The 26,945-nt window shown below is 52.4% G+C and overlaps 1 protein-coding gene across 1 annotated transcript; it reads right to left on the reverse strand.

Annotated features, from left to right (window-relative positions):
* Positions 1–725: 725 nt before the first annotated feature.
* LOC136995966 (olfactory receptor 14A16-like) lies at positions 726–26,945 on the reverse strand. The gene is made up of 4 exons (XM_067316963.1): positions 26,586–26,945; positions 10,076–10,606; positions 1,526–1,664; positions 726–841 (listed from the first exon to the last, which is right to left on the reverse strand). The coding sequence occupies exons 1-4, from the start codon at positions 26,943–26,945 to the stop codon at positions 726–728; spliced, it is 1,146 nt and encodes a 381-aa protein (XP_067173064.1).

Genomic DNA, 26,945 nt, shown 5'->3' on the forward strand with positions numbered 1-26,945 from the left:
CCAAGATCACCCCTCACCAGCACCATGGGCAATGGCCAGTGCTGGAAATGGCTGATACGAGGGTCTGGGTCTGGGAGGAGTTTCCTGGGGCAGCTTCTCCTCTCTGCTCATGCAACAACAAGCTGGGTTGCATCTGTGTTCTGACAGACCCTGCTTGAGGCCCCCATGGGAGGAGGATGGTCTACAGGTCCAGTAGATGGTCCCAGGACCTCCTCTGCATGCTCCCTGCCAGCCCTGCAGAGGACCCAGGAGAGAGAGTTCATCTTCCCAGGGCTCACAGTTGGATGCCCAGTCCTCCAGCTGGGCCTGGAGCCTTGTCCGGGGGTGACATTTGGGGTAAGGACCAGTATGCAGTGTGGGGGAGCAATTGTCTCAAGGACATGTGCTAGGGACAGGACCTCAGGCCAGGAGCTTTGGAGGAAGAGACCAGGCTTCAGGTACTGCACCAGGAAGAACGTACTTTATTACAGAGATGCTGTGATGGAATCAGCTCTGACCTAGTGTTGGACACAATTTCATATGGGCACCTGGTGAGAACGAGCAGTCTCAGTAAAAGTGGGATGTATCCAGGCAATTCTGTAGCAACATGATAACAAATGACAATAACAACAGTAATAATAGTAATAATGAAAATAAAGTGAAGAAACAAAGCTCAGTCCTGCTACAGGACACAACAGGAGTCATTTGTGGAGAGAAATGACAATGTTGCCACTGCTGAAAAATGTCTATGACATCACTTTCCTCAGGGCATCTTTGAGCTCCTTGTTCCTCATGCTGTAGATGAGGGGGTTCACTGCTGGAGGCACCACTGAGTACAGAACAATCACCACAAGATCCAGAGCTGGTGAGGAGAGGGAGGGGGGCTTCAGGTAAGCAAAAAATGCAGTGCTGATGAACAGGGAGACCACAGCCAGGTGAGGCAGGCACATGGAAAAGGCTTTGTGCCTGCCCTGCTCAGAGGGGATCCTCAGCACAGCAGTGAAGATCTGCATGTAGGACAGCACAATGAAAACAAAACATCCAAAGTCTAAAGAGGCAGTAAACACAAGAAGGCCAACTTCCCTGAGGAAGGAGTCTGAGCAGGAGAGCCTGAGGATCTGGGGGATTTCACAGAAGAACTGGTCCACAACATTGCCTTGGCAGAGTGGTATTGAAAATGTGTTCCCAGTGTGTAGCACAACAGTGAGAAAACCACCGGCCCAGGCAGCTGCTGCCATTCTGACACAAGCTCTGCTGCCCATGATGGTCCCATAATGCAGGGGCTTGCAGATGGCAACATAGCGGTCATAGGCCATGACTGTGAGAAGAGAATATTCTCCTCCAAACAAGAAGAAAACCAGGAAGACCTGTGCAGCACATCCTGAGTAGGAAATCGCCCTGGTGTCCCACAAAGAATTGGCCACGGATTTAGGGACAGTGGTAGATATGATGCCAAGGTCGAGGAGGGAGAGGTTGAGGAGGAAGAAGTACATGGGGGTGTGGAGGTGGTGGTCACAGGCTATGGCTGTGATGATGAGGCCGTTGCCCAGGAGGGCAGCCAGGTAGATGCCCAGGAAGAGCGAGAAGTGCAAGAGCTGCAGCTCCCGTGTGTTTGCAAATGCGAGGAGGAGAAACTCATTGAGGGAGCTGCTGTTGGACATTTTGCTCCCTCTGGGCATGGGGGACTGTCCAAAGAAAAAAAGACATTGAGAAGTTAGGAAAGACCTTTCAAGTAAAAAATCCCCCAAATGTTGCAGTTCTCATGCAACCCCCCACTTTGCCTCTCTCTTTACGGAGAGGATGTGTGTGCAGCTCCCTTGCTTGAGCTACACTTTGCACTGGCAGAGTATGTTATGAGGAACAGGGACTTCTGCCCATGAGCTCCAGAGGAGTCAGTCCGGCTGTATAGTGGTGGGATACATGGGAATGGGGGTGACTAGCTTTTTTCTTTGAGATGCCCCTGTCACCCCTGGGAAGTGACCCTAAAAGGCAGCAATTCTCAGCATTTCTACTGTGAATCCTGAGAAAAATGGATTCCCTGTCGCTTGGTGCAGAGTGAGGACAGATTGTCTGTCTATTAGCCTTCTTCCCAGCTGTCATTTGCTCGCACACCTTGGAGCTGGGGGATGATCACTGCCATATGTTGCCTTAAAAAGAAACCAGCCCCTGCTGAGAGCAGACGAGTCCAGTTTCCAAACCGCAGATCTCCAACCATCTCTCCCTTTCTCAGGGCACCTGAGGGAGGTCTCCACACTCCCCTTCTAGCCAAGGACACACAGGGCATTTTCAGCTGCAATATGCAGTTTCCCAACACCATTTCCATACTCTCAGCATCTCTGCAGATTCCTCACGGGTCTCTTGGACATCACAGAGATGCTATGAGGCAGCGGTGCCCTTCTGGAGGGCGGCTCAAAGTCTGGCAGGACATGACAGGGAAATGGTCAAAGGATGTTAAGGACTGAAGATGGGCTCTCCTTAAGGGAGAGTCAGCTCATTTCTGAACCCCACGGACAGCATTTCTTGGAGCCACACAGGTTAGAAAGGGGCTGGGAAAATCTCATTCCCAAGCAGACCCCTCTGTTGCACAACTTGCAGTGTCGGTGTCTGAACTGCAGCTGAAAACCCTGAACACCAGGGAGCCCGAGAGAACAGGAGCATCATGGAGAGGAGGGGAAACAAGGAGCAACACCATGATCCTGACAGACAGGCACTCGGGAAAGCCCTCACCTTACCCACCTGGGCATGCTGCCTCACAGACGACGTCATTTGCAAGGCAGTCACTCTCAGCCCCTTTGTTCGGCAGCATGAACTGGGTCCATAGCAGGAGAGAGAGGACCCTCTCCTCTGCTGGAGGTCTGGCTGCAGAGGAGGCGGCTCATGCCCTGGACCCTGTGACTGTCAGGGCAGAGGCTCTACTAGGTGGGAGAGGAGACACAGGGGGAGATTGCTCAGAGGAAAGTGTCTGCATTGCAGGGACTGACTGTGACTTGCCCAAATCCATCATCCCATGATGATTCTGTTAGCAATTCCCTCTCCTTCCCTGCCCATTTTTGCTCCCTGGAGATGTCCCTGACACCTGGAGCTTTCTCTGTCCCAACATCGTTTCCCTGTCGGCGCTCACAGACCCTGCCCCACCCTCTGTGTGCTCACTTCTGCCCTGCAGAAACCTTCCTGGACTGAGACCTGGGCAGGGGCATCTCTGCGCTTGCAGGTCCTAAGGAGCAGGTCACATAAACCCTGAGCAAGTCATGAAGGTGTTGCTGTAGGTGGAGGTGGGGTTGAAGGGGTTTGCTGACCTTTCTTACAGACCTATTGAACTCTGAGAGTGAAGGTTTGTGAGTCCCAGTCTCTTGACAAACCAGCAAACTCTTTCCTTTTTCCTCCCTGCCCAAATTAGGAAACTGAAAGCCCTGCAAGGAAAACTCCTTCCCTTTTAAGTACCCTTTTTTTCACCTTCCTCTGTGCTGCAGGGACACGGCTCTGAATCACAGCCCTGGGCAGACCTGTGTGCATGTCCCAGCTTCACAGCCCTGCAGCTGTCCTTGGGAGAAGGTAGCAGCATGCCCTGTCCCTGTGACGGTGTGGCAGGGAATCCCTGCTCTGAAGCATCTCCTCCTCCCCAGCACTGGAGAAGCTGGGAGAGCGATCCATAGAAAACGTATGAGTGATGGGATGGAAGAGGTTGAGAAGAGCCCTCCAGGAACCTCAGTAGCATTGCCCCGCAGCCAGAGACTTACCGTGTTCAGGGCTGTGAAGATTTCTTCCACAATGAACTGTCAGCCATCCTCCCACTCCACACTGCCTTTCACTCCTCTCTGCCTTGTCTCGTCTCCTGGCAGAAGCAGCAGGCAGTGCCCAGAGCCCTGCTGCTCTTTGCAGCTGAACACAGCTGTCTCTGGGCAGTGCTGTCAGGTTGCCATGACCTCCTACCATCCCAGGAGCCTGGCCCTGCTCGGCAATGCTGGCCCAGCTGAAGTCCTGACTTTCTCTGTCCCTTGTGCTCCCTTCTCCTGGGAGACATTCACTGGGGTAAACCAAAATAATCACCATTGCTCCCTCTCTAAATAACGCAGAGAGACCAGTTACAGCATTGTCACTTGTTTCATCAGAGGATGGTTATCTACGAGAGGTGGAAATGTCCCACCCTGGAAAGCCATATTCCCATCTCTTAACTAGGCAGGACACCTAGAAGAGGACAAGAAGGGAGCTCATTGACATATGATTCAGGTGTTGATTCAGATGAGTCAATTTGGGCATCTCATGCTGATTCAGAAGGCCCTGGCATGCAGTGGGATGCAGATCCCTCCCATGAACTCCACAAACACACCGGAGGTGGGATTCCCCTTGCCAAAACTGAAGTGACCACAACAGAGGTGTCTGGACGCGAGCTCCTTGTCTAAACTCAAATTATAATCCCTGGAGATGGAGGATGTGGAGCCGGTTGCTCACCCACAAACACCTGGGGACAGTTGAAGGGACAGAGGTGGTCCCAGGCATGTGCCAGTGTCTGCTTGCTCTGATGGAGCGACTGTGAGACCCACATCCTTCTGGAGCATCAGCTAGGGCCCAGCTGGGGAATTTCCTTGGCCAGCTGAAAGGACACTAGATGCCCACTACAAATAGAGCTCCACTCACTAGGAAGCTGAGACAGATGAAGATCCCAATGTTACAAACAGCTGTTGTATAGTTCAGTGCAGACACTTCATGCAATGACTGCTGCTGGCCTATCTGGGACTCAGGCAGAAGGGACCTCACAATCTACACTGAAGCCATAAACGCGCTTCTGGCCTATCAGCAGCAGAGACAGAGGTGACTTTACCTGAACCGTCAGCAACCAAGAGCCTGCTGATGACACATAATGTATAGAGAAGGAAGTGACCTCACAATCAGCATCAGAGCCATGTCCCCACTTTTGGCCTATCAGGTACCCAGGCAGCAGGGACCTCACAATGAACATACCAGCCATGTGCCTGTTCCTGGCCTATCACCACCAGAGACTGTGGTGGCATCACAAGAACCTACATGAGCCAAGAGCCTCCTGTTGGCCTGTCAGCTCCAGGGAAATAAGTGACCTCACAACCGGAATCGAAGCCATGTGCCTGCTGCTGGCCTATCAGCACTCAGGCAGAAGTGACCTGACAAGCACAAACCCCAGCCATGGCCCTGCTCCTGGTCATGTTCTCACACAGAAGTGACCCTGTCATTGGCTCCCAGGAATATGGGGAAGGCTGTGCTCCAGGATTTTCTTGCTCCTGCAGTGGCTTCCCAGGAGCTGGCAGAGGGCCTAGGAGGTAGCAGTGCCCTGGCCCCAGGCACCTGTCAGCACCTTCACCTCACGAGCCATGGGACCTGTCCCTCCTCCCCCCAGTCCTCTGAGTGACCAGCTGCTCTCCTACAGCCTGACAAGAGCCTGAGGTCTCCCTGCCCAACTGGAGGGCATCCTCCTGAGGGACTCCCATAAGCACTGCTGCCTGCTTGTCCACAAGCGCCTGGCCTAGGAACTGCAGGGCGTTATCACAGCCCCAGGCAGAGCAGTGCCATGAGGATCCCACCAGGCCTCTTCTTCCAGCACTTCCTCAAGCAACATGCTTTGGAGGAAGAGGAATGGCCAGGTCCCTTCTGTGCCCATCCAGATGGCTGCAGGGAGCACCCTGGGGACTTGGTTTAGTTCAGTACAAAGAAATTCTGGGTGTAGTGGCAGGGCTGGCAGTCACTGGTGCCTTCCTCACCACTCCGGGAGCTGAGACGGCTCCCCAGGGCTGAGGAGCTAAAAAGAAAGTTTTAGGTGCACAGAGAAATGTAGGGACATACTGTAGGTCTCATTCAGGCAAGATGTTATGGGATCTGCTTCTGAGGGTGTTCCAATGGTGGCTGTGATGTGACTCAGGTCCTTTGTGAGCCACACATTGGAGGCATCCTATAGTCTTCAACCACTCAGGACTTTAAGGTCCCAGGCTGAAATCTTTGTCTGAGTGCCCAGAAACTCCCCTTTGGCTGGAAGGGGTCTCTCAAATCCTGTTGCCCTCCATCCCACAAGAGGTGTCAGGAAAAAAAACCCTTCCTTCCCCCAGGTACTGCTGGTCATGGAAGAAACGGCCTTGCCAGAGAGGGGGTAAATCCACCCGTATTTGGAGATGTTTACTGGTGAGAATCCAGGCCTGAATTCTCCCTCTTTTGATTCATTTCTGCTTTCTTTCTCCACCTCTCCCACACACATTTATTACTGTGTGAGGTGTGTCATGAGCCCCTGGCATGAGCAGAGGAGGCTGTATGAAGCCCCGTGGCTTGGGTCTTGGGATCCTTGGCACCTCAGGAGGGTCACTGTCACTTGGTTTATCCAGGCCTTTGCTGTGAGGTCTCGTACACACATTTCCTTCCTCCTCCCCAGGCTGCCCAGATAATCAGTGTGGCATTGCCCTGGACTCAGCTCTATCTCCACAGTCCTGATCTATTCTGCAAAGGGAAAAATAGAGTTCAGGGTAGACTGAGGTGTGACCAGAGGAAGTATCACTGAAGAGCAGAGAAAGCATCAGTCTATAATCACCCTCAGGACATTCAGTCCTAATCTTTTCTCTTTCAGACCAAACGCAGGCTGCATCCTGCAGCCACAGAAGCCAATGAAAAGCCAATGCCCCCCACACTGGTGTGCTTGAGCATGAGCCCTAATGCTTTCATTAAAAAGTTAGACTAGCAAATCGTGTTCTATCACTACCAAATCGTATTCTTGGCCATGGTATTAGAGGCAGAGTAAATCAGAAGTCCTGCTGGAGCTCTCCCCCGTGAGCAAGTCTGCGCACATCTGGCTCCAGCCACTTGGCCACTGGCACAAATGCCATTTTGGGGGGTTGGTTGTTTTAAAATGTCTGCAGTACCTGAGTTGATCATACCACTGTCTCCAACGAGGGTAGTCTGCCAGTTCTGCCTTTTCTTTATTTTTGGTCGATGACTTTTTGGTCGAGGCTGCCAGGATATTTCCAGTGTCCCACTGCACTTGCCCTGCTGCCTGCACTCTTGCTAATACAAGCCAGGAAAACGGTGGCCATCTTTGCTACAAGAGCACCTTACTGACTTCTTGTCAGCTTGATATCCACCATGACTGCCCAGGTCCTTCCCCAGATCCTCTTTCCTGTCCTTTTTGAAGATGGATGTCATGTTTGAGGAGGAGCTGGGGAGGGCCGGGGGCCAGGCAGTGGCTGCAGGGCTGTGCCAGGTCCTGCTGCATCACTGGTCCCCGCGATGTGGGGAGAGGGGATGGGAGATGGGGCAGCACAGGGGGTGGCGGCAGGTTAGCAGGGCAGGGGCAGGGAACAGTGGGGACTTCAGCGAGGGGCCGTGGCCAGTATTTCTACAGGGCAGCGGCTGTCGCGTTCATCTCACATGCAGAAGTCCTGCACTGACCCCAGGCAGAAACAGGCCATTTCCATGGTGCCCGTGGCACCCTCCCAGCAGGATGGGGACATACGAGGAGGGCACTCTGCCTGTCCTGAGGTGCTCAGGGCCAGCTCCACAAGGCTGGCCCCCGTTTTGCCTGAGGGACCTCTTGGTCCTCAGCCTCTGCTCTGGCCTGGCTGGGGCAGGCACAAGAGCTCATGGGGTAGGGCTGGGAGAGCTCTCCTGGGAGTTTCCCTTTTGCAGTGGAGCGGTGAGGAGCATCGTGGCTTCCGTCTGTGCCCTGTCTTTGCACCTGCACACATCCCCACGGCCCCGCTGTGCAGGCATCACACAGGGCAGGGTGTGTTCAGGGATGGGGAAGCAACCCCCCAGCATGGTCCCCATGACATCCCTCGGTGCCCCATACACCCACAGTCCTCCTGCTTTCCCAGCCTCCCCCAGCGCCCGGCCCCAGCCCTTCCCTAGCTTTGTCCCACACGGGGGTTAGCACACAGCCATCCCCTGGATTCTGCCAGGGTCTGGACCAGGAAGGAGGCCAGGCAGTGCTGGCTGTTCCCCTCAATACAGGCACTGAGCCCAGCAGGAAGGAGCTGGACATGCAGCAAAATGCAGACACCTGGCATGCACGGCCAGGGTCGGAAACGGTCAATGCGAGAGGCTGGTCTGTGACGAATGCCCGGGGTCACCTCCGTGGTCGGTCCCTGCAACCAAGGGCACAGACCGGCCTCCTCTCTTCTGCACCTGGCATGTCTTGGTTCCCCTCCACGAGACCTGGCTCTGCACCACAAACCCACCAATGTGTGTGTCCTCACCCTGCCCGTTCACACAGCTGAGCTGACATTGGCGTTTTCCTTTCCTGGGCCCTTTCCAGTCCAGACCAGTCCCTCCCCGGCTCTCTCCCCACCTCCCCTGCCCTCTCCTCAGCTCACCCGGCAGGGCAGCCCAGGATGGCGGTGGCCCCCAGCAGTGCCCACTGCAGGGGGCTGCAGAGCTCTGGGCACTCACTCCACAGCCACAGCCCACCGGCAGGCACAGCAGCTCTGGGGGGGAACAGGGGTGTGTGTGTGTCACTGGCCCCAGTGGCACAAGGACACAGAGGACAGCATCACTCTGTGTCCCTTGTTTTGCTGTCCTGGAGACTCCCTAGCCCCAGGCTGCCTGCAGACCCCCATGCCAGCCCCTCTCTCCAGCACAGCACAAGAGTCCCTGCCCTGGAGCTCCTCCGGCAGCTCCTGCTGCCCCAGGCACACAGCAGCCTGCCCTTAGTTGACATACAGAGAAACAGATTTCTCCTTCTCATTTACTCCTTGCCAGCACACAATTGCTCCTTTCCTCTTCTCCAGGTGCATCCTTGCTCCCCCAAGGGCTTTCCCCCAGGTGGGTGCATCAATGCTGGCCTGCCCGGCCATTCCTGGACCCTCCTCCATCCTCCCCACAGGACCCCGAGCTGGCGGTGCCGCTCTGCAGAGCAAGTGGCTGTGGGGCCATGGGGTTTGGGGTGACTCCACACTGTCCGTGGTGGTCAGGGTGGGAAGCAGATCCAGCTGGGCAGGCATCATTGCACCTGACAACCCCTCCCAAGGGGTCTGTGGCCATGGATGATGCTCTGAGCAATCACAGGGCATTTCAAAGGGCTCAGGCTGTGTTCAGGGGTGTCCCCTAGAGCCAGCCCATGGTTCTTCATTGAAGGTGACATGAACAACTCTCCGGGTTCCCTTCCCTGTGCCTGCAGGGTTCACACTGCCTCCCATGGGATTGCAGAGCTCTCACTAGCCTGGACATTCATTGCTTTTGACCTTTACCTTTGGGTGACTCCACTCCATTTTGTGAATCTCCATTCACTGCCCACCCCGAGGCACATGGTGCCCTTGGAGATGCCCCGTGCTCTCCTGGGGGCTCCATACTCCCTTTGAGAAGGACAGGCATCAGTGTCCAGCCCTGTCAGATGGGAGATACTGCTTGACCGTTCACCACCTCCAGGAGCACTGGGCACCCACCCACCCTCATTCCCTAACACATCACCTAGGAGCTCATGGCCTTGAGCCCATGCAGGGTGCCGGAAAAGCAACAGGCCCTTGCAGGGTGTAAAGTCCTTGAGCACATGTTTGACTCCAGCTTTGGAAGGAGAGCCCAACCTTCAAGCACTGCACTGAGGAAATCCCCTTTTATTAGAGCGAAACCAGGTCTCACACAGTGACAGACACATTTACAGCAGGCATCTCAGTCAGACAGACTGGGTTCATGCCTCTGGAGAAGTGGGATTCAAATACTTCTGTACAAATATGATTATCACAGAGAGAATGCCCAAAGCATAGGAGTTGTTTTGAGAGAAATTAGAAACCAGCTGTGAAGAGGGATGGGCAGCTTATTTCTGCTGAACTAGTACCAGCTGAATCAGTTTCTTCAGTGCATCCTTGAGCTCCTTGTTCCTCATGCTGTAGATGAGGGGGTTCATTGCTGGAGGCACCACCGCATACAAAACAGCCAGGACTAGATCCAGCACTGGGAAGGAGATGGAGGGGGGCTTCAGGTAGGCAAAGATGCCAGTGCTGACAAACAGGGAGACCACGACCCGGTGAGGCAGGCACATGGAAAAGGCTTTGTGTTGTCCCTGCTCAGAGGGGATCCTCAGCACAGCAGTGAAGATCTGCACATAGGACAGCACAATGAAAATGAAACACCCCAAAGCTAAACAAATACTAACCACAAGAAACTCAACTTCCCTGAGGAAGGAGTCTGAGCAGGAGAACTTGAGGATCTGCGGAATCTCACAGAAGAACTGGTCCACAACATTGCCTTGGCAGAGTGGTATTGAAAAGGTGTTCCCAGTGCATAGCACTGCACTGAGAAAACCACTGGCCCAGGCAGCTGCTGCCATTTTTACACAAGCTCTGCTGCCCATGAGGGTTCGATAGTGCAGGGGCTTGCAGATGGCAATGTAGTGGTCATAGGCCATGACAGTGAGGAGAGAGTACTCAGCTTGAACTGAAAAGCAAAACAGAAAGACCTGGGCAGCACATCCTAAGTAGGAAATGGCCCTAATGTTCCAGACAGAATTGGTCATATTTTTGTGGACAGTGTTGGAGATGGTGCCAAGGTCCAGAACAGAGAGGTTGAGGAGGAAGCAGTACATGGGGGTCTGGAGGCGGTGGTCGCAGGCTATGGCTGTGATGATGAGGCCGTTGCTCAGGATTGCAGTCAGGTAGATGCCCAGGAAGAGCGAGAAGTGCAAGAGCTGCAGATACCATGTGTCCGCAAATGCCAGGAGAAGGAACTCATTGAGGGAGCTGCTGTTAGACATTTGCTCTGCCTTGGTTCAGGGCACTGTCCAAGGAAGAAAAGGCATTAACAAGTTAGAACAGGCTTCTCTGAGCAAAACACATTCCACTCCTCAGAGGACCCACCAGATGTCCTCTCCCCTTTGCCTGCATTCAGATCCCTTTCCTGACCTCTGGCTCATGCTGCGTGTGTAGCACAGGGGCCTCTGCCCATGGGCTCCACAGGAGTCAGCCCTGCTCTGCTGGGGGGTGCAAATGGAGATGTCAGACTGCCTTGTGCATTTGGTGGGCATCCCTGGGGATGGGCACCATGAGCTGAGCGAAGGGGATTATGTCCAGTGACTCAGTGGCAATAGTCTCTTTTTATCCTTGTGAGAGACCAATACAGCACTCATGGCAGCTGACTCCGAAAGAGAAGATCCTTCTGAGGGATTCATCTCTCCAGATCTTGCCCTCCTCAACAGAAGTGTCTGTTTCTGGATCAATCACACCAGCTCCCACTCTGCCAAGGGAGAGAAGCAGTGCAGTGAAGGCAGGGGCTGGCCCGTCCCTTTCCAGACACCTCTGTCCCAATGAGATGGACCCTGTCCTCATGTCAGTTTACCATCTTCCCTCTTTCTCCAGGCACTGTAGTGGCACTGGGAAGTGACTAGCTCTGAGGTGCACATCCTGCAGCAGATTACACCCACCTGTCTTGTGGAAAGGCTGTGAACATGTAAACAGTGATTTTCTCCAGAAAATGGGCTGCAGGGGAGGGGTCTGTTTCTGTATTTCTTTAGTTTTCAGATGCCTCCATCACACCCTGGGAGCCTTCTTGGATGGCATAGAAATCTTTGGCATTTCAGTTGCTCTCAGCATGAGCACTTGTGCACCCCAAGAGGAAAAACGGCTCACGGTGACTTTGTACGGAGTCAGGGGATCTGCTCTGTCCATGAGTCTTGCCCCTCTCTGCCCTGTGTTCGCAACTCTCCCAGCTAAAGGACAATCACACTCACAAATTACTTTAAGAAAGAAACGGGGTGGACCTGAGAGTGGAGGGCTTCAGTTTCAAAGTGAAGCTTTCCAAATACTTCTCTCTCAACCCACATGTGGAGAGAGTGCTATGGAGAGCTCTTCAGAGCGTTTGATGATGTTTCTGACTCACATGCCCAGCACAAGGACTCTCAGCTATCACACATATGTTATGGGAGAGCTGTGGTCTTCTGGAGGGCAGCTGGCAGCCTGACAGGACACCATAGAGAGAGAGTCAAGAGGGCTAAAGATGGGGCTTCTCCTTAGGGGAGAATCAGATCATTCCCCTACCAGATGAAATGTATTGCCTAGAAGGTTGGAAGGGGACTTGGACATGCCACTGCCATGAAGACAACTGCATGCAGCACCCACAGGGTCAATGCCTTAACTGCAGCTGAACCCCCCTCCTTCAGCCCAGAGGGCACAAGAGCAAGAACTAGACCAGCACAGAGAGGTGAAGAAGCAAGGAGCAGCACTGTGATGCTCCTACCACAGGGAAAGCAAGGAGCGAGAGACAGATGGGCAGTCAGGAAAGCCTTCCCCTCACCCAGCTGTGCACACCACCTCCCAGACCTGCACAGACAAGGACAGCTGCTCTCAGCCCTTTTGTCACACAGTGGGAGATGGGCATATTGTCAGAGAGATGTCCCTAACCTCTGCTGGAGTTCAGGCTGCTGAGGAGGGGGCTCATGCCCTGCACCCCCTAGCCTTGAGGGCAGAGGCTGTGCTGGGTGGGAGAGGAGACCCAGGGGGCTTGCTTAGAGGAAGAGGTCTGCATTGAAGGGCATGACAGGGAGGTCTCCAAATTCCCCCTCCCACAGCATTTATGGTTCTAGTTTCCTCTCATTCACGGATCATTTCTTCACTGCTTGGAGCTTTTCCTCCTGGGAGCTGTTTCTCTCTCCCATGGCTTTTCCCTGCCAGCACTCTGCAAACAGGAGGAAAATGAAAGCGCCGACTCAGGAGAGCCCTTCTGTTTAAGGTAACCCCTGTCCCTGCCTTGACTGTCCTCTAGAAAAGGCCTCTTGGAAGTATCGTGGGTGTGAGCTGGAGCTGAGAGCAGCCCTGACCCACGCAGCACCATCTCAACAGGAGAAGGAACCTGCCTTGCCAGGGGTGACTCCTTCCACCCAGAGCTTCGCCCTGCAGTGCTGTGGGGAGCTCCGCGGGCAGGCTGAGTGCTGACCTTCGCAGGAGGCAGAGTCACTGCCCCGGGTACACAGCACCCTGGGGTGCAGGGACGCTGCTCTGAATTCCAGCCCTGGAGATTCCTGCTGAAGATCTCCAGCACCATGATCTGCTCTGAGATGGTCTAACTTTACAGTTAGATGAGGTTGGTAAGTGCTTTCTCCTGGAGAGTTTTTAAGGATCTCCTGACCCCTGACCCACTACTGCTCCACTATCATGGTGACTATGTTTTTTTTTTTCTTAAACTTGTCTCTTGTGCTTTCCTCCCCTTGGCTCCCAGCCACACCATCCCATCTACTTTGACCGAGGACAATCACAGCCTCACCTCCAAGCTCCGCCTTGCTGGGATCTCCTGGGACCATGCAGGTGGGCTGTGGTGGCCAGCTCTAAGCAGACATACATGCTGCAGGTCCCTACATGGTCTCAGAGGAGAGCGTATGGAGACAAAACATGATGCAGGGCAGGGCCTGTGGGCTGACACCAAGGCAGAGCTGGGGTAAGCAGGGTGAGAAGAGAAGCTCCAGCAGCTCCTTTCCACACATGGGCAGGGAGTGATGCACCCAGCAGTGCTCCTCAGAGAGGATGGTGACACAAGAGACGGGGAGCACCGTAAACTATGGTACTGAGCACTGAGCATCTGTGCTGGGTCTGGGAGTCCTGGCCAGCGGTGCTGATGGCTGCAGCCCCAAAGAGACCCCCAGTCCTGCTAGCAGCAGTGAGTCCCCTCCACGACTGTTGGGAGCTTCTGGAGTGTCGTGGCTCCCATCTGCACCTCATCCCTGCACAGGCCCAGCCCTTGGTGCCCTGGCCACTATGGCCCTCCTGTTCAGCAGCCTCCCACCAGTCCCCAGCCCTGCCCAGCCCTCATCCTGTCCCCCCCGGGGTTAGCAGAAGGCCATGCTCTGGGTTCTGCTGGGGCCTGGGCCCAGAGACAGAGGCCAGGCAGGATGGCCAGTCCCGCATACATGTGCTGAGCCCAGCAGGCAGATGGAGCCAGTCACATTCCAAGATCACCCCTCACCAGCACCATGGAGAATGGCCAGTGATGGAAATGGCTGGTATGAGGGGCTGGGTCTGGGAGGAGTTTCCTGGGGCAGTTTCTCCTCTCTGTTCATGCAACAGCAAGCTGGGCTGGATCTTTGTTCTGACAGACCCTGTATGAGGACTCCCATGGGAGGAGGATGGTCTACAGGCCCAGTAGACGGCCCCAGGACCTCCTCTGCATGCTCCCTGCCAGCCCTGCAGAGGAACCAGGAGAGGGCTGACCCTCCCAGGGCTCACAGCTGGATGCCCAGTCCTGCAGCTGGGCATGGAGCCTTGTCTGGGGGTGACATCTGAGGTAAAGGCCAGCACACAGGGTGTCTGAAGACACACAGATTGTCTGAAGGAGATGTGCTGGGGACAGGGCCTGAGGGACAGCAGCAAACTGATATGGCTCCTGGGTTCTGCTTCCTTCAACACAAGCTCCCACGAGGGCTCCCAGGAGCCTTTTTGGTGCCACCCGTCAGGAGGGATGATGGCACAAGGAGCTGGGAGGGTGGGGAGCGTTAATCCTTCTTCAGGCACTTCCCAGGCCATGTGGAGGTCCAGCAGAGCAAGGACTTCTGGCTCTGCACCGCGAGCTCACTTCAGTGTGCCCAAACTCTGAACATCGTCTTGGATTAAAGGTCGGCAATTTCAAGCCCAGTTTCACTTCCTTCTCATCTCTCCCAATCCCTCCTCTGATCTCATTGGCCATTCCCACACCCCCTCCCCTCTTCTGCCGCAGGGCCCTGACCTGACGGTGCTGCTCTGCAGAGTGAGCAGGCTGTGGGGCCACAGGGCCACAGGGTCACTCTGCACTGGCCGTGCTGGTCAGGGTGGGAAGCAGACCCAACCAAATGGGGATCACGGCCTCTAATCCCTCCAGGGACTGCGGATGTGACAGGTGCTTGGAGGGACTATGGAGCATTTCCAAGGGTGCTAGTTGAGTCCAGGTGAGCCTCTGCATCTTGCCCCTAGTATCACACTGACAACATGAATCGCTCTCCAGTCTCCCTTCCCCATGCCACATGGGTCCCCACTGCCTCTGCTGGGATTGAAGAGTCCTCCTTTGCCCACGGAACCCTGGCTTTAGGGTTTTACCTTCAGGTGACTCCACCTTCAAGGACGTCTCTCTTTATGAGGCTCCACTCATTTCCCACACCAGGCACACACTGTCCCAGGAGATCCCCTGTGCTCTCCTGGCAGCTCCAGCTTCCCTGCCAGAAGGACGGGTATCTGAAACTGTGCTTTAACATGTGGAACAATTCTGGGTGTTTAAATCCATGACCATTCATCTCCTCCACTGTCACTGGACACTGACGGGTGAGTCCTAACCCAGCCCTTGGTCTCTAAGAGATCATTGCACTATTATGAGCTTTTTGCTCCTGAATGCATGGAGAATCCTGTGCAGCAGGTGCTTCTGGGGTGCAATTCCTTGGGCCTATTCTTGCCAACAGCTTTGAAGGAAGCCCAGCATTCAGACTCTGCACCAGGTAGAATCTTCTTTATTGCAGAGACACTATGAGGGAGTCAGCTCTGACCCAGTGTTTGAAACAATTTAATGTGCATACCAGGTGAGAGACAGCCTCAGTAAAAGCACAAAGAATCCAACCATTTGTGTAGCAACATGATAACAAATACTACTAATAATAAAAGTCATAAAAATAAAGTGAAGAAAAAACTCAGTCCTGGTATGGGACACAGGGGGAGTCATTTGTGTAGAGCAAAGGCAATTTTACCACTGCTGAAAAATGTCCATGAAATCACTTTCCTCAGGGCATCTTTGAGCTCCTTGTTCCTCATGCTGTAGATGAGGGGGTTCACTGTTGGAGGCACAACTGAGTACAGAACAGTCACTACCACATCCAGAGCTGAGGAAGAGATGGAGGGGGGCTTCAGGTAGGCAAAAAATGTGGTGCTGACGAACAGGGAGACCACGGCCAGGTGAGGCAGGCACATGGAAAAGGCTTTGTGCCTGCCCTGCTCAGAGGGGATCCTCAGCACAGCAGTGAAGATCTGCACGTAGGACAGCACAATGAAAATGAAACACCCAAACATTAAACAGGAAATAACCACAGTAACCCCAACTTCCCTGAGGTCAGAGTCTGAGCAGGAGAGCTTGAGGATCTGGGGAATTTCACAGAAGAACTGGGCCACAGCATTGCCTTGGCAGAGTGGTAGTGAAAATGTGTTAGCAGTGTCCAGCACAGCAGTGAGAAAACCACTGCCCCAGGCAGCTGCTGCCATTTTGGCACAAGCTCTGCTGCTCATGGTGGTCCCGTAGTGCAGGGGTTTGCAGATGGCAACAAAGCGGTCGTAGGCCATGACTGTGAGAAGAGAGTACTCTCCGCCAAAGAAGAAGATAACCAGGAAGACCTGTGCAGCACATCCTGAGTAGGAAATGGCCCTAGTGTTCCAGATGGAGTTGGCCATATTTTGGGGCACAGTGGTGGAGATGGTGCCAAGGTCCAGAACAGAGAGGTTGAGGAGGAAGAAGTACATGGGGGTGTGCAGGTGGTGGTCACAGGCTACAGCTGTAATGATGAGGCCGTTGCCCAGGAGGGCAGCCAGGTAGATGCCCAGGAAGAGCGAGAAGTGCAAGAGCTGCAGCTCCCGCGTGTCTGCAAATGCCAGGAGGAGGAACTCATTGAAGGAGCTGCTGTTAGACATTTTGCTATCTCTAGGCATGAGGGACTGTCCAAAGAAGAGAAGACATTGAGAAATTAGGAGAGACTTTTCAAGCAAAGAACCCCCCTCTTACTGTTGCAGTTCTCATACAAGCCCCCACATTGTCTCTCTTTTTACGGAGAGGATCTGTGCACAGGTCCCTTGCTGGAGCTCCACTTCGCACTGGCAGAGTGTGTTATGAGGAGCAGGGACTTCTGCCCATGAGCTCCAGAGGAGTCAGTTCGGCTGTATAGTGGTGGGATACATGGGAATGGGGGTCACTAGCTCTGACAGTCACAGTTCCTGTCAGGTGAAATCCACTGGGCATGTGGAAGGGCTTTTCAGCATCTGCACCACCACTTCTAAAGAATGAGGGTTGAGGAACAGAATTTGGGGGATTTTTTAATAGTGTTTATTTTCTTTGAGATGCCCCTGTCACCCCTGAGGCGTGATCTTCAAAGCCAAAAATTCTCAGCATTTCTACTGTGAATCCTGAGAAAAATGGATTCCCTCTCCCTTGGTGCAGAGTGAGGACAGCTTGTCTGTCTATTAGCCTTGTTCCCAGCTGTCATTTGCTCGCACCTCTTGGAGCTGGGGGATGATCACTCTCATATGTTGCCCCAAAAAGAAACCAGACCCTTCTGAGAGCAGAGGAGTCCAGGGGCATCAAAACAGCATCTCTCCAAGCATCTCTCCCTTTCTCAGGGCACCAGAGGGAGGTCTCCACACTCCTCTTCTAGCCAAGGACACACAGGGCTCTTTTCAGATGCCCATTTACAGTTTCCCAACACCATCTCCATACTCTCAGCATCTCTGCAACTTCTTCATTTGTCTCTCAGATATCACAGAGGTGCTATGAGGCAGCAGTGCCTTTCTGGAGGGCAGCTCGCAGCCTGGCAGGACACCACAGGGAAACAGTCAAAGGCCCGTTAGGTCTGAGGATGGGATCTCCTTAAGGGAGAGCCAGCTCATTTCTGAGCCCCACAGACTGCATTTTCTGGAGCTCCACAGATTAGAAGGGGGCTGGGGAATCTCATTCCCAAGCAGACCCCTCTCATACACAACTTGCAATATCCATGTCTGAACTGCAGCTGAAAACCCTGAACCCCAGGGAGCCTGAGAGAATAGGAGCAGCATGGAGAGGAGGGGAAACAAGGAGCAACCCCATGGTCCTGCTGCCAAGGGAGGGAAGGAGAGAGAGGCAGACGGGCACTCAGGAAAGCCCTCACCTTACCCAGCTGGGCATGCTGCCTCACAGACGGTGACAACGCAGGGCAGTCATTCTCAGCCCCTGGACTCCATGGCTGTCAGGGCGGAGGCTCTGCTGGGTCACAGAAGAGACATGGGGGGGCTTGCTCGGAAGAAGCTGTCTGCATTGGAGGGACTGAGCAAGACTTGCTCAAATCCATTCTCCCATGACGATTCTGTTTGCAGTTCCCTCTCATTCCCTGTCCATCTCTGCTGCCTGGTGCTGTCCCTGCTGGCAGCTCTTACTCTGTCCCAACATCTTTTCCTTGCCGCTGCTCACAGACCCCATCCCACCCTCTGTGGGCTCCATTCTGCCCTACAGAAACCACCCAGGACAGGGCACTGGGCACAGGTGTCTCTGTTCTCACAAGTCCTAAGGAGCAGGTCAGAAAAACTCTTATAAAGCAGTCAAGGTGCTGCCGGTGCTCTTTGTAGGCTGAAGGGGTTTGATGCAGTTTCTCATAAACCAGAGGTCACTGAATTCATGACTGAATCTATCAGTCATAGGATGGGATGGGTTTAGAAGATCCCTCCAGGAACCACAGTAGTATTGCCCTGCAGCCAGAGACTTACCGTGCAAAAGACTGTGAAGATTCCTCTCACAATGAGCTCTCCTCTGGCCTCCCACTCCACGCTGCCTTTCACTTCTCCCTGCCTTGTCTCATCTCATGTCAGCAGTAGCAGGCAGTGCCCAGAGCCCTGCTGCTGTTTGCAGAGGAGCTGCTCCTGCACACAGCTGTCTCTCAGCAGTGCTGTCAGGTAGCCATCAGCTCCTTCCATTGCAGGAGCCTGGCCCTGCCCAGGAGCAGGGGCCCAGCTGAAGTCCTGACTTCCTCTGTCCCTTGTGCTCCCTCCTCCTGGGAAATGTTCCCTGAAGTAGACTAAAATAATCACCATTGGTCTCTTTCTCAACACTGAAGGGAAACTGATTCCAGCATTACGATTTGTCTCATCACAGGATGGTTATCTGCAAGAGGCGGAAATGTCTCACTCCTAACTAGGTAGGAAGCAACTTGAGGACAAGAAGGGAGGTCATTTACCCATGGTTCAGGTTTTGATTCAGATGAGTCAATCTGGGCATCTCATGCACATTTAGAAGCCCCTGGCATGGGTGGGATTCAGCTCTCTCCCATGAGCTCCACAAAAAAAAAAAAAAAAAAAAAAAAAAAAAAAAGCAGGAGGTGGGATTCTCCTTGTCCAAGCCAAAGTGTACACAAAATAGGTGTCTGTGTGGGAGATGCTTGTCTAAGCTCCCATTGTAATCCCTGGAGATGGAGGGTGGGAGTCAGTTGCTCAAACACAAACACCTGTGGATGTTTGAAGAGACAGAGGTGGTCCAAGGCATGTGCCAGTGTCTGCTTGCTCTGATGGAGCAACTATGAGACCAACATCCTTCTGGAGCATGAGGTAGGGGCCAGGTGGGGAATTTCCTTGGCCATCTCAAATGACCCCAGATGCCTAATACTGCTAGAGCACCACTCACTAGGAAGCTGTGACACAAGCAGATCCCTACAGTGCAAAATCTTGATGTAATCCAGTGCAGACACTACATGTAATGACATAAAAAAAGGCTGGCAGGGCCATGTCAGATGTCTGCGGTGTCCAGCACAACTGCATGTTTCTAGCAGATACAGTATGGCCCCTAGAGGAAAGCCCTGCCTGTTTGGAGTGGTGCTGGGCAAGTGCCCCAGGGCCCAAACAAATGAATCCTACTTCTGCCTTCGGGCACAGTCTGTACTGCCCACATCTAAGTGTGCTGCATGAATGGGAGGCACATCACACGAAGGTCTCCACTCATGTCCCTTCACTCTTAAGACCTTCTAGTTCTCTTCTCCCTGACCCTCTTTTCACCCCCAGATGACATAAACAGGGACTGTGCTAATGAGGTCCACAGGGTCACTGGATCACAGGCTGTCCAGGCCAGGGACTTCTTCAGTGGCACCTTATCGTGCCTGGACATTGGTTCACCTCTGTCACAGGCCCCAAGGTGCTGCAGAGTCAACTCAGGCAGCAAACTCCTTTCCTGCCATTCCTGCACAGCCCAGTTTTGTTTCTCCCTGGCCTTGGGCACTGCAGGCTTTGCTCTCTTAGTGGGAACCTCCATTCACCATGACATTGCCACCTGCTATCTACACCAGCATGGCTCTGCTCTGAAGTGGGGCCATCGCACACACAGTGTCCTTGGCTCTTGGGAACAGGTTTCACCATGACCAATCTGACTGAAACATTGCTAGAGTACTGAGATGTGGTGGGATCACTTGCACGATAGGAGAGCCCTGACGGTAGGGTACAAACTCTTCAGGAGAGACCAAGGGGGGGAGATGAGGAAAGGGGATGCCCTTTGTGTGAAGGGACAGCTCAGATGTGTGGAGCTCTTCACACATTAAGGCAAGGCTTTGGGTGCCAGCTTGTGGGTGACAAGGGTGACATCGCAATGGGAGGTACAGAGGAGGTGGAAGCAGTTTCCTTTAAGCAATGTGAGTAAGTCTGTGGATCACAGACCCTGGTTCTTATTGGGGGGACTTTAATCCCCCTGACATTCAATGGAAGGGCAAACAGCAGAGTGCAAGCAGGCCAGGAGGTTTCTGGAGGGCATCAGGGACAGCTTCTTAGCACAAATGCACGATTTGTGATGCTTCTTTGTCTCTGAAAATTTCAGACAGGGAGGAACTGATCAGGGATAGTACAGTCAGTGTCTGCCTTGCCTACAGTGATGAAGAAAAAGTAGAGTTCCAGATCCTGAGTGGAGTGAGGAAGGATAGTAGAGAAGCACAGACCCCGGACTTCAGAGGGGCAGACTTGGGCCTGTTCAGGGACTGGTGGGGGATCCCATGGGAGGCAGCTATGAAGGGCCCAGCAGCTCAGGAAAGCCAGCAGGTCTTTAAGGACAGCACCCAGCAAGCACAAAAATAGTCCATAGTGGTACTCACTAGAACTAGTAGACATCTTGGGAGATCGGCTTGGCTACACTGGGAACTCAGGACTGAGCTCCAGGGCAATAAGGAAGGAGAAGGAAGGAGGGGCTGCAAGATGGTGTTTAGAAATATTGTCCAGTGAGAAGGGATGGTGTTAGGGAAGCCAAAGCTCCCCTAGGATTGACCATTGCAGGGAACATCAAGAGCAGGAAGAAGAGCTGCTACAGCTTCAGTTTCAGGAAGAGTAAAAAGGAAAATGTTGGCTCACTGCTGGATCCGGCAAGGAATCTATTAACAGCAGATGCAGATAGGTGTGAGGAGCTCAAGGCCTTCTTGGCTTCAGTCTTCACCAACAAGGTTTCCTAGGCTGTTGTGCCTGGTCAGGAGTCCAGAGGGCGGAAAAAAAGCAACCAGTGCTGGGTGATGACTGAGTGAGGGATGACTTGCAAGAACTCAACCCATACAAGTCTCTGGGACCAGATGGGCTGCACCTGAGGACATTGAGAGGGCTGGCCGCTATCACAACAAGGCCAGTCTCTATCATCTTGGAAAGGCTGTGGAGATCAGGGGAGGCCCCAATGACCAGAAGAAGGGGTATGTTGTGCCCATCATCAGAAAAGGCCACAAGGACAATGCAGGGGGCTGCAGGCTGTTCAGCCTCACTTTGTTGAGGGTGTTTCATGGAGTGAATAGTCTTGCATCACATTTCTGGGCACCTGAAGGAGAAGAAGGTGCCTGGGAACAGTCAGCATGGATTTAGTGCAGAGAAATGATTCCTGACCAACCTGATTGCCTTCTGTGATAAAAGATCTGTACTTGGTGAGGAGAGGGGAGTAGTGGGTGTCATTTACGATGATTTTAGCAAGGAGTTTGACACTGTCTCCAAGAATATTCTTGTATAAAAATAAGTTTATCAGTGTCCTGGAGAACACAACTCTCATCACATTTGCAGATGGCACTTAATCAGGAAAACAGTCCTAAGCTCAAGGGCTGCCATCCAGATGGACCTCAGCAGGCAGGAGGAATGGGTGGCCAGGAACTTTGTGAAATTCAAAACTAAACAAAAACCGGGTCCTGCCCCTGGGGCAGACCAACACCGTGCAGTGATACAGGTCAGGCAGTGCCCGGCTGGGCAGCATCTCTGCAGAAAAGGATGTGGGATAAACACATCCAGTTAAGATTTGTGTTTCTGTATTCAGGAAAACATCTTCACCAGAAGTGTAACCTGTTAATGCCAACTCCCAGAAGTCTAGAAAGTAGAGGATGTACTCCTAGTGAAGTCTGCTGATGGAAGTCAGTGCAGTTGTCTTCCCAAAGTTACCAAAGCACAGAATGGAATTTAGCTTCCTATATTTGTAGAGATTGGGCCCTTATGAAGAAAGAACTGACGTTGTAGTTAAGGAATTGAAATGCTAAATCCATTTCTATTACTAACACTGTGACAACTATCTTTGCGATGGCAGACTGTCAAAAGGCATGCTGTTGGTAAATAGATCTTGATTGCCTGTACTTTGTAAACATTTCATATATTCGGTTCAGGATACAAATAACGGTCTTGAAATCGCCAGAATTATTCTCCCAGGCAAAATTATACATCTGTCTAAGAAGCCTGTGTGTGGGAATGGGTGGGGAAGGCTGGGCCTGAGTGAATCTCTGGACTCAGAAAACACTCTGGACAAACGTTTTCAGTGCTGTTTTCTGCTGTAGCAAATTCTAGAAGATTCAGGTAGGGTGCCCTCGTGATGACGGTGTCCATTTGCTTGGGAAAGCACCGCATTCAGGTGCTTCAAGGATACATAAGTGAACAGGAAACTGAAGAAGGAAAGCTACTGATAGGAATAGCTCTTTGGGGACATTTGCATGGCATCCAGCTGGTGTTGCAAGCTGCCAAACTGGTGCCTATGCTGGACCCTTCTGTAACAGTGTAGTAAATGTAGCTTTCAGTGAGAGTCCAAGAGCCTCCCCCTGTACACGGACATGTGGAATATAAATGATAGCTGGTGCTGTCCTTTGGGCTTCCCGGATGCTGGTGTCCAAGTCAGTCTGGAGCACAAGCAGCATGACACAGGCAGGAAAGTTGAGGGCAGGCACTGTCAGAGAAGCCTGGTTATGAATCATAATTTCCAAGTTCATTTTATAAGAGGTGACAACCTTTCGGCTGTCTGAAGAGCTCCCCAGCTCACAGCCTGCTGTCTCATTTCCAGAGGCTCCTTCCAACCAGGTTCCTTGCTCAGGAAGGTCAAAGGCCATTGCCTGCAGGTGGTACCTCAAGCACACAAGCAGACAAGCCTCTACCCCATGACCAAAGCGGCAAGCATCCTTTCCCAGGATGCATTTCACTGTGCGTCTGATCAGATGAGCAGCACTCAGGCAGTTCTGGTCCCCAGGGGGAAAGTGCTAGCAGTAGGTGCGGTCACTGACTAGACATTGCTGGTAGATAACCACAGAGGCAACCATCACATAACCTGAAGGGACATAATCCTCTTATGTGGCAGATGAGCATCCAACCACATAACATGTCTGTCCATGCTTTAATGGCTCTCAAGTGCTTCCACTAAAGGTCCAGATGCTGTAATAGAGGGATGCCAAAGAACAGAATCCATTTCCTGCCTAAAAGTAAAAAGGAACAGAACAGCACCAAGTCTATTTATGCTATAACTTTCTTCTTAAGAAAAAGGCACAGATGTACAAATAGAAGTGTCAAAACGCTTTTAATGCCTCCAATGGGGCATTTCAGGCTGTGGCATTGTTTAAATCTGGTGAATGTACGCAACTAAAGGAAATGTTTATATGAATCAACAAGTGTACAATAACTGTTCCTCTTAAGTACAATGAAAGAAAGGAAAAACATTTTCCCCCCACCCTCCCGCAAAAAAAAAAAAAAAAAAAAAGGCAGCGTTACAAAAAAGGAAGCTAGGAGAAGGGCATGAGACGCAGTCAAGCTGATGCAGAACCATCTCCTGGGAGCTACAGAGTCTTAATGAGAAGACGAAAACCACTGTCTGAATGAGACCAGCAGGAGCTCTTGCCATGGAGATAGGATTAGGAGCAGCATCTTCCAGCTCCCTGAGCTGACAGCAACATCCTGACTGTGTAATTGGGAATGGAAGCTATGGCCATGCACAACATCACGATGTGATGTCCTTCAGTCTAAAAGAAACGTGGATTTTCAGGCAGAAAGGACAGGAAGTGCATTAAAAGCAGGCCACCTCCTTACCATGAGTTCCACCTACCTCACTTGAGTCAATGAATCCTAGGCGATTAAAGAGGTGAAAAGGTGCCGGTGTGCATCTTTCTTCAGGGGAGGTGGCGCTGGCAAACAGAGAGGACATGGTAGCTCCCAGGGTAGGAGCTGCCAACTTCTCCACAGCACCTATTCCTGCAGGCTCCAGGGGAGACCTTTGCCTGTAGCCTGGCGCTCCAGCTGGTTAGAGCCCTGGCCTGTACCATGCTGGGTGGCAATCAGCATAATGATTTTATCTTTTCTTTCTCCCCTACCCCCTCTCACCCCCCTGGCTGCTGGTCCCCACCATGCTGGCCGGGCAAGTGATGGTTCTCACAACACATCAGATGGGTGTTGGCTAGCCAAATGCAGGCAGGGCAAGGGGTCAGGTAGTCGATATGGGGGAGAATTGCAACTTTCTCCCTCAGCACCCACCTGTCCGGATCCCTTCATCACCCCAACACTCATTTTCATAATGTCTAGAGTTCAAAAACATGGAGATCTCTACATTTGCCATTTTCAGCTGAAATTGGTCAACAGTTAGCAAAGAAGGCAGGAGGGGAGGAAGGAGCAGGACAGCATTTTTAGGGAAAAACTTAACATGGGCATCGAAACACAGGAGCTGCATATAAATAACTGCAAATTGGACAGGCAAAGTTCCAGCATTATCACAAGTATGTATACGATATTTATTTTTGTTATTTCAGTCATTCCAGTGGTTTCATCTTTCCTTGTGCGCTGCCTTCTAACCCAGACTGCAAATAAACTCTCCAGTGATCTCACTGTAGTGTTATGAAACACAGTTGTGGGCAGCATTTCCTTTTGCCACCACAGCACTGCAGCACCTTTATTGGCTCAAGCCAAAGGTCCTGGAGACATAACTGAGTTCAGTAGGTCAGAAGATTTCCTGGCCAGCACAGTAAGAGCAATGGAGAAAAATAATTAGGGCAACGTAACCTCACTTTTCAGCTGTGGGTTTGAATGACTTCCACACTGAAATATCAAAAGATTAACATAAGCTTTGTGGCCTACAGAGAAACAAATGCAGACATCGGTTCAAGTTTTCTCTTATGCTGCTTTAACAAACCCTTTCTCACTTTTGTTCCCACTACATAATTCACTACTGCTTTAACAATCCTGGAAGCCTGAAAGGCAAAGAGGGCTACACAAATCCATGCAGATCTTTTACCTAAAAGGATAGACAACACACTTCCTTGGTCCTGAGTCACTTAAGGAATAGCATGGACTGAATCAGTGCCCATTAATCTTTGGGGATCTTTTTGGTGGAGGAAGAGGAGGCTGAGTCCTTCAATTTGGTCAGTAATAACGACGTACTTTATTGGTTCTCCAGTACCGAGTTTCATCTTCATGCTTACTTCTTCCGTGTATTGATATAAAACTCCCTCCCTGACAAGCTTTTCTTTACTCTCTCCTCTCCCACCCCTCGCTCTTACAACAGCCAAGGCTGTTTACAAGGACCTGTGGTGGAGTGCAACTACCTTCCTCCCATCTCGAGCCCAAAGTTCAGTGGAGCACAACTATCCCCTCTCTGCCCTTATGTCAGGCCCCAGCTAACTGCAAATAACTGACAGCGCCCAGGGCTGACCAGGAGGAAGCAGGCCATACTGGTTGCAACTGGTGAGGCCAGAAATGGGCATGCAATCAGCAAAAAGGGGGGATATTTTCCCCAACACGGCATGAGGTCAGCAAAAAAAGGTACATCTCCACACCAAATATTGTATGACCATGAGTCAAACTCCGTGCCGATAAATAGTGCTGCAGCCTAGAGTCCATTGAGCTCTCCTGCACGGCAGCGGGCTGCACGGCGGAGAATCTCCCCTGGAGTTGGGACGCCTCTCAAGGTTATTCTCAGGAGTTAAGAGAACCTCTGACAAGAAACCATTGGAGTGGTAAAAAAAACGAGACTCGGGCACTAACAAATGTGCAGTAAGATTTGCTTGCTATGACTACACTGTATGGCCATCTTCAATAAATTTGTTTGCAATAAACCTAGAAATAATAATAATAATGATAACTAATAACCAATAACCTTCTCCCCCCCCTTCACCCCTGCGACAGGTCCCCAGTCATGAGGACCAGGGCTTACAAACGTGCAGCTTCTTCCAGTTGTCTGAAGAAGGCCTCGTCTGCTGTTTTTTTCCTGATTGGCTGTCTGTAGCCGATCCCCAGCGCAGTGTCACCCATGTTGCTCTGCCTGCTAGCCCTGACCCATAGCTCTCAACTGGCTCATCGTCCGTCCCAAGAAGAGCTCCCTTCATTTGAGCTGCTCTCCCACATGAAGTGCAACTCCCCCTCCTCGCCTTGCCTGCCTGTCCTTCCTAAAGAGCCTGTGTCCATCCCTCGCAGCACTCCAGTCCTCTGAGCGATCCCACCACGTCTCTGGGAGCCCAATGAGATCATAACTCTGCAGCAGCACACAGACCTCTCAGGCCTCGTGTTTGCTCCCCGTGCTGCAGGCATCAGTGTCCGGGCACTTCAGAGAGGCACCAGCCATGCTCATTTCTCAGGAAGGCTATGGGAGCTTCCCCTGGAATGCTTTCCTGTAGGCACATCCTTGTTTATGAGGATTCGCTTGGGGTGGGCCCCCTTCAGCCCTGGTTTGTGGATTACAGGGTCCCGCCTGTTTATGCCACCCTGTACCTTTTTCTTGCCAACCTGGTCCACCACTTCCTCACTTGACTGTTGGTCATCCTCTCCCTCCTGTTGTTCCCAGTGTAACACTCCCCTTACCAGGTTTGCTGGGCTGTCAGCAAAGATGCTCTTGCCCTGCCTGATCAGCCTAACCCAATGTCTTCCAAGAAAAGAGGGCTCCATGGTCATAAAAACAAAACCCTTTTGCTGACACCGGATCTGTCCAGACCACCTCAAGCCCTTCACCCTCACAAGCAAGACTGAAGAGAAAACCACCTGGGTCCCAGATCCCCCAGTCATCGCCCCCAGAGCCTGGTAGTTGTGCTTGATGCTTTGCAGGTCTCCCTGGTCAGTGCCTTTGGTGCCCAT

The sequence above is a fragment of the Apteryx mantelli genome, unplaced genomic scaffold (genome assembly GCF_036417845.1).
Source record: "Apteryx mantelli isolate bAptMan1 unplaced genomic scaffold, bAptMan1.hap1 HAP1_SCAFFOLD_20, whole genome shotgun sequence".
NCBI lineage: Eukaryota > Metazoa > Chordata > Aves > Apterygiformes > Apterygidae > Apteryx > Apteryx mantelli.

Bases quoted from the DNA above. Each gene is read 5' to 3' on its own strand.
- LOC136995966 (XM_067316963.1), bottom strand. From the start codon at position 26,945: ATGGGCACCAAAGGCACTGACCAGGGAGACCTGCAAAGCATCAAGCAC. The intron at 10,607-26,585 runs GTACAGGGTGGC...TGGTATCTGCAG, and splicing joins ACCAGGTTGGCAAGAAAAAG to CTCTTGCACTTCTCGCTCTT. The intron at 1,665-10,075 runs GTTAGTATTTGT...TTCTTTGGACAG, and splicing joins GGGAAGTTGAGTTTCTTGTG to TCCCCCATGCCCAGAGGGAG.